This window comes from Mus caroli, chromosome 1 (assembly GCF_900094665.2).
Source record: "Mus caroli chromosome 1, CAROLI_EIJ_v1.1, whole genome shotgun sequence".
Taxonomy (NCBI): domain Eukaryota; kingdom Metazoa; phylum Chordata; class Mammalia; order Rodentia; family Muridae; genus Mus; species Mus caroli.
In genome coordinates, this window is record NC_034570.1 from 12,036,119 (window position 1) to 12,043,561 (window position 7,443).

General features: G+C 42.2%; 1 protein-coding gene across 1 annotated transcript in view; it reads right to left on the reverse strand.

Moving 5' to 3' along the window:
- Positions 1 to 7,168: 7,168 nt before the first annotated feature.
- The window catches only part of Rpl7 (ribosomal protein L7), a 3,186-nt gene continuing 2,911 nt past the window's right edge, over positions 7,169 to 7,443 (reverse strand). Inside the window, exon 7 of the mRNA XM_021186336.2 lies at positions 7,169 to 7,192. Within this exon, the coding sequence (XP_021041995.1) occupies positions 7,169 to 7,192 (24 nt within the window). The remainder of the gene's footprint in view (positions 7,193 to 7,443) is intronic.

The window sequence follows — 7,443 nt, forward strand, 5'->3', positions numbered from 1 at the left end:
TAGTGGGCCATGCCTCCAGATAGTGGGCCAAGGTGGATGCTGGGATGGCTGAGAGAGCAGGGAAGGAATCCCAGTCAGGGTATGAAGCCAGGGTGGATGCCGCCTTTGGGTCACTTCTGAGAGGGGAGCGATGAAAAAACAAGGCTGGCTGACAGCTGTCAAAATACTCTTCCAAGGGTAGAAGTGAGAATGGACAGTTGGACAAGGAGGGGATTTGTGCCGGGTCACTGGCACATCAGCTGATATCAGTCTCATTTTTCAGATTCATTGTAACTAGATCGGTTCAAGTATTTTGTGGAAAGTGTGTCTCCACCCTACCTTGGACCAGCACCTCACCTACTTAGTAAGATCTCAATCAACATCAGCATGCCTCACATTGCTTAACACAGAGAACATCAGTATTGAAGTTCCCTGGTTAAGAAAGCCAATTCAGATTAGATCCAAGCTGTGATACCAGGGTAGAGAAAGCTAGCCCCTCGTGAAAAACTGGAGGTAGCAGAGCAGTGAGATGGACTTTGTGGTGGAATATTTCCCCAGCATGCTGAAGCTGGGTTTGGTCCTTAGTCAGTCCAAGGTCATCACAGTAAATTCAAGGCCAGTCTAGGAAGCACGTGATCCTACCTCCAATAAAACCACGGATGTGTACTTTGTAGAACTAAAAGAATTCATGAAAAATAAGGATGAAGAGACACATATTTAGGATTGGGTTGCATACTAACCAGCCGAACTTAAGACAAGGGTGGAAATTAGGAGAAGATATGTCTGAAGTCCATCTCAAAACCAACGATAAATTCAGTTCTGGGGATGCATAGTGGAGAATCACATAGAAGAGATTATATGGGTTAAACAATATACCAGCATTCAAACATTTAAGATTGAAAGGATTTCTTTTCCATGCCCCCCTGGCTCCTGTACCCTACAGAGTCTGCCTTTCCCCATACTGTTCTTTGGCTGCACATCTAAAACTCTACCATAATTCTTTCTTCTTCTTTTTTTTTTTTTTCTTAAAGTTCTACTGCTGAGAAATTCAAGATCACGGTGAAGACAGGGTCAGTGTGTGGTGAGGACACAATGTTTTCTTTGAGATTCTTGAACACCGCATCCCTCCAGAAAGACAAATGTCACAAGGAGAAGGGTAAAAATGACACCTACTCTATTGCCTCCAGCCAATTTATAAGGCACTGATCCCACCGATAAGGATGAAGCTCTTAATCTAACCACAACCGATCTTGTCGGACCTTTAAATGTTAAATTGAGCACTAAGTTTCAGCATGAACACAAACATTTAAAGCACAGTAGAAACAAAGAGGGAGCCAATTCTAGAAAATGTACCTCTTATTACTTGCCAGTGGTATAATACAATTCAGGGAGGCCACTGTATTTTACTGTTTTACCATCTCTCCTTAAAGTGTCTGTTCATGTTGTTATTTTGGGTGTTTTAAGACAAGGTTTCACAGTGTAGCCTTAGCTGTCCTTAGAACTCACCATGTAGACCAGACTGGCCTGGAAATCAGAGATCTGCCTGCCTCCGCAGGTGCTGGGATTAAAGACATGCACAACCCCCACCTCAGGCTAAAGTCTTTTCGTGTGTGTGTGTGTGTGTGTGTGTGTGTGTGTGTGTGTGTGTGTGTGTCACACATGAGCATATGTCAGAGAGCAAGTACGTTTGATCAGAGAACAACCTCGGCTGTTATCCACTTATTTGAGACAAGGTCTATGTCATTTACTGACTGTCTGTACTAGACTAGTTAGCCTCCAAGCTTCTGTGGACTCTGCTAAATCTGTCTCTTACCCCTGTAAGAACAAAGAGATTGCAGACTTAGTCTATCATGCACAGCTTTTACGTGGGTACTTGGGCTTCCAGGCCTCATAGTCGAGCAGCAGGTAATTAACTCACTGAGCCATCTCTGGAACACAAGTCTTTATCCACACATTGCAGCCAGAAGAAACAACAAAGGGCAAACGTGAAAATAATGCACATAAAAAAACATGGCAAACTCATTTACCTAGACTTTTAACAGAATGGAAAATTAAATTCTTCTAGTCAGAAAAGGTTTTCCTCATTTACAAACACAAATGATTCTATGTAAAAGGCAAAGGGTACCTAATACCTCCCACATACAGTGTCTAACCATCCTAACAATTACTCACAAGTCACACTTGATGACAACTCAGCATGCCTCAAGGTCAGCCTGGGTTGCACTTTTTATTTTTTTAACTAAGTTAGAGATGGTAAGATGGCTCATTAGGTAGAAGCCTTTTCCAAAGCCTCATGACCTGAGTTCCATCCATCAATGATGCCACATGATGACAGGAAAGGAATCCCAGGGGTTTTCCTCTGCCCTCTCTCTACAGGCACACTGTTGCATGTGAACACACACACACAAAATAAATACAATATTTTAAAACAGTAAATTGGGTGGTGGGGGGCAGCAAATGGTTAAAAATGCATTAGATGCAGGCTTGATGATCTGAGTCCCATTCCTAGAGTCGTAATAAGGTGAAAGAAAAGAACTAACACCACATGACTGTCCTCTTGCTTCTACATATCCATCCATGCACACATACACACTTCAACACTCACATACACACACGTGATCTACACACACACATGTGTAACACAATAAAGTTTAAAAAATTAACTAATTTAATGGAAAACTATTAAAATGAAGAAGTTCATAATTATTTCATCTTGTGTCTTAGAGACTGTATTAATAGAAATCTCTACCTCTAACTTTCTTTGTAAAAAGTTTCCAATTTACTGCTGGGCGGTAGTGGGGCACGCCTTTAATCCCAGCACTTGGGAGGCAGAGGCAGGTGGATTTCTGAGTTCGAGGTCAGCCTGGTCTACAAAGTGAGTTCCAGGACAGCCAGGCTACACAGAAAAACCCTGTCTCTAAAAACCAACCAACCAAACAAAAATTTCTAACTTACTTTTCTAATTTACATCACATATTCCTGAAACATATGTGCACCTCTGTCATACACACACACACATATATATATATATATAGTCAGTCTATGCACATGTATACACAGATCCTTACTTCATGTTCCACCTCTGTGGTGGTTTGAATATGCTTGACTATGGGCACTACTCAAGCTACAAGTAGAGTATCTGTAGCAATGCCAACTCTGAGATTGTAAGTAAGCCCTGATTAAATGTTTTGTTTATAAGAGTTGCCTTGGAGCCAGGCGTGGTGACACATGCCTTTAATCCCAGCATTTACGAGGTAGAGACAGCCAGATTTCTGAGTTTGAGGCCAGCCTGGTTTACAGAGTGAGTTCCAGGACAGCCAGGGCTACAGAGAAACCCTGTCTCGAAAAAAAAAAAAAAAAAAAAGAGCTGCCTTGGTCATGGTGTCTCTTCACAGCAATACAACCCAAACTGAGACCACCTCTTATTCCTCCACCTCCACCAATAAAGACAGCTACTAGAGGAGTCTTGGAATTTTAAACGCTACTGTTTTAAAGGGTAGATTCATTGGATTGTCAGCAGGCACTGAGAGCTTAATGCTGTGGTCACGAACAGGTCTCAAGGAGGCAGTACCAAGTAGACTGATCCAGCAGGGGCTGGCAATCTGAGAACACCGGGGTGCTGCTTTTAAGGGAAAACCAGAAGCATTCAGGACTGTGGGGTATCTTGAATCTGTTTGGGAAAGACCATGAACCAGGGTAGAAGATAGGTGAGGAAAGGCTGGCGCTTTGGGGCTGGATATCAGGATTGGAAATGGCTTGTTTTTCCTTGGCAAAAAGGAAATTTGGGGCAGACACTGGTAACTGGACTTATGACTACTTCATTCAGCTTTACAATTTTTTTTTTTTTTTTTTTTTGGTTTTGCGAGGCAGTGTTTCTCTGTGTAGCCTGGCTGTCCTGGAACTCAGAAATCCGCCTGCCTCTGCCTCCCGAGTGCTGGGATTAAAGGCTTGGGACACTGTGGCTTTCCGGTTTGGGCAATGGTTTTTTTTGTTGTTGTTGTTCGTTTGTTCTTGTTTTGCGAGGCAGTGTTTCTCTGTGTAGCCTGGCTGTCCTGGAACTCAGAAATCCGCCTGCCTCTGCCTCCCGAGTGCTGGGATTAAAGGCGTGCAGCACCACGCCTGGCGATTTTTTAAAGAGAGATTATCTGGTGTTCACTTGAAGATTTAGAATGTTTCCACAAAGCTGTCTTGATTTTTCACATGTATTAACAAAGTTTGTTTTAAAATAAAAGCAAACCACATCTCTGTGTGCACATGTACATCTGTGAGTGTCAGATGAAAACTTTCAGGAGTTGCACTGAGTTCTGAATTAGTTTTTAAGAGATCAAATACGAACAATTTTGTTTCCTTTTGCGTACAAGTCTTATTAGTGTTTCTACTGCCGTGATAAGCACACTGACCAAAAGCAAGCTGAGAAGGAAAGGGATTACTTCAGGCAGGAGGGACTGATGCAGAACTTATGGAGGTTGCTGCTTCCTGACTTATTCAGCCTTTTAAAATAGATATAAACCATTAAGGACCAAGTGCCCTAGGAGTGGCACTGCCCACAACGAGCTAGGCACTCCACATCTATCCACAGGCTTGCCCACAAGCCAGTCTGGTTGGGGGAGGGGTATTTCTAAATTTGAGGATCCCTGTTTTTAAAATGCCTAGTGTCTATTTGGCAAACTTAACCAGGGCATAATTTTTTACTTAAAATAACTTCCTTTACTGACTGGTAATCTATTAAAAGCTTTGTCAGTTAAAAAATTTACAGAAAAGGTCTGTGTGTGAAATGGTTACAATGCACCAAGAACTTTAATGCTACTTTAAGAATTAAGCCTTACACTGAGTAGCTAGGAAGAGCAACAAAATTTCAGATATGAGTAATGCTTCAAAGTTATTTTAAGTTGTATTATGATCTAGGCTTGGATAGAGGGTACCCAAGTGCTTCAGACTCAAAATTAACAACTGACAAGGTAGTTTGAAAGTAAAGGTCAGTGTCCCTTGTAAATTTTCCATGCTCCAAATCCTGGAGCCTGTGTGAACATACAGAAAGAGATCGAAGATGTGTTTAAGGATACTGAGCTATCATCTTAGTGTATTCCAGTGGCCCAATGTCACGAGATCTTAAGGAAAGTAGGGTCCAGATGAAATGGCTCAGTAAAGGGGCTTGCCATCAACTGGGACCTTCCTTCATAAATACAAAGTAAAAGCAATTTTACGTGTGTGGGTGGTATGCCTGTCCATGTACCATATACATGCTTGGTATTCTCCTAGAGGTCCCAAGATTGGGAGTTACAGATTGTGAGCTGCCATATGGACAACACTGGGAGTTAAACATCTTCTGGAAGAGCAGCTAGTACTTCTAGCCAGAGTCAACTCTTTTGTCTCCTTGGGTTTTTAAATTAAAACACAGTTTTCATTTTATAGGCAACTGGTTTCCCTCAGAGGATAATAGGTAGGTCTGAAACTTTGACATGACCCAGTGAGGCCAATGCTGGGCTTCTGGTTTCTGCCTGTAGACAAGCAGAAGCTATTTTCTATTTTTCAGTGTTAGACTAGCCAATTTTGTCTTCAAGCTACAAGTAGAGTATCTGTAGCAATGCCAATTTTCTGCAGAGAACGTAGCCATTCTTCTTCCCATGCACTCTTTCCTACCCATGCTTATCTTACTCCAAGACTTCATAGTTAAGTCCATGGACTCAAAAGTACACTGCTATGACGGTAGGTGGTTTTATGAAATAAAAACAACTTGGCTGCAAATGGTGGCACACACCTAGGACAGCACTTAGAAAGCTTCAAAGCAAGTCTGGACAAGTATTCCAGGACCTTGTCAAAAACATACACCCCCCAGCACTGATAAGGGCCACCAAGTTGTTTGATTTTAATTTCTTTGAGGCAGTACTGACCCATCACTATTCCCCCCAAACCTGGAAAGTTCCAGCAGCTGGGATATGCCTATACTTCAAGGAAGTAGACACGCAAAGACAGACACTCTTTGGCAGATGCTTTAGGGATGGAGAGTTTACTGCTCTTACCGAGGACTCAAGTTCAGTCTTCAACTACCATGTTGCTCAGTCAACCTTTAACTCCACTCACAAGCACAGATGAACATGCGTACACTTTCTTGTCTTTAGACAATATCTCACCATGCAGCACGGAATTCAGAGGTTCATCTGCAATGCTGAGATTAAAGGGGCACAGCACCACATCCAGCTTAATGTATTTAATGAGGTATCTAGATTCCTCTCCAGAACTCAGAGACTCAATCTGATATTATCTAGGACCATCAACAATAGAAATTAATTCATAACCTGACAAGAACTTTTCACCAACAGTACCCAAGTCATTTACTTGACATTGCATTAACAACTTTACCTGTGTTCATGTAGGTAACTTAACTAAATGCAGCGGGTAACAAAAACATGCTCAAGTGCAAGGAAGGACTTTTTATGAAGGGATTTAGTGGGACAAGACAGGAAGACATGTTTAAAACAAAAAAACTCCCCCGGAGGGGGTGGTACACACCTTTAATCCTAGCACTTGGGAGAAGCAGGCGGATTTCTGAGTTCAAGGCCAGCCTGGTCTACAAAGTGAGTTCCAGGACAGCCAGGGCTACACAGAGAATCCCCCCCAAAACCCCAAGCTTTTAGGTTTTGGTCCATCTCACTCCAACTGCCTAAGATGCTAAGAAGTACTTATGTATTTAAAATTTAAAAAGTACTTTTAACTCATGACATAAGGGCTCAGCAAGTCTCAATGCCCACATGGTATCTCACAACAATCAGTAACCCCAGTTGCATTAATTAACATGTGGTACATAGTCACATGCAGGCAAGACATCCAAACACATGAAAAAAAGGATGCATTCATGTGTAGGCCAACAAGTCCATGCCTGAAACACGGAACTGCAGCAGCAAATGTCTACAATGTCTTTTACAATTTCCTAGAAATCATAAATGCTTATCTAGTTTGACACACTCAGCATAGCTTATATATATATATGTCATATATATATTTTATATAACTTCTCAGAGAAAAGCCTTTAACAAATTTTCTTTTAAAAACCATAAACTGGAACGTTGTACATCATAGACTGAACACTCCAGGATTAGCCACTACAGTGGTAAGCAGGGCAGAGGCAGGCCAACAAAGACTCCAACACATTTCAATTTGCCAAGCTGTGACTGTTTATTAACCGACCAGATTACAAAAATACCATGGGTGACACCTGAAAGGGAAAAACAAACAAGTTAGAGACCATCTTCCAAGTCACACATCAGCATCCCCACCCCCCTCCCGTAAAGGAGCACGCTTCCATTAAAGAACATTTCTCCAAAGTAAAACATAACCACTGGTCGGGCGTGGGGGGGGGGGGGGCGCACACACGCCTTTAATCCCAGCACTTGGAAGACAGAGGCAGGCGGATGAGTTCAAGGCCAGCCTGGTCTACAAAGTGAGTTGTCTTTTTCTTCATTCCAC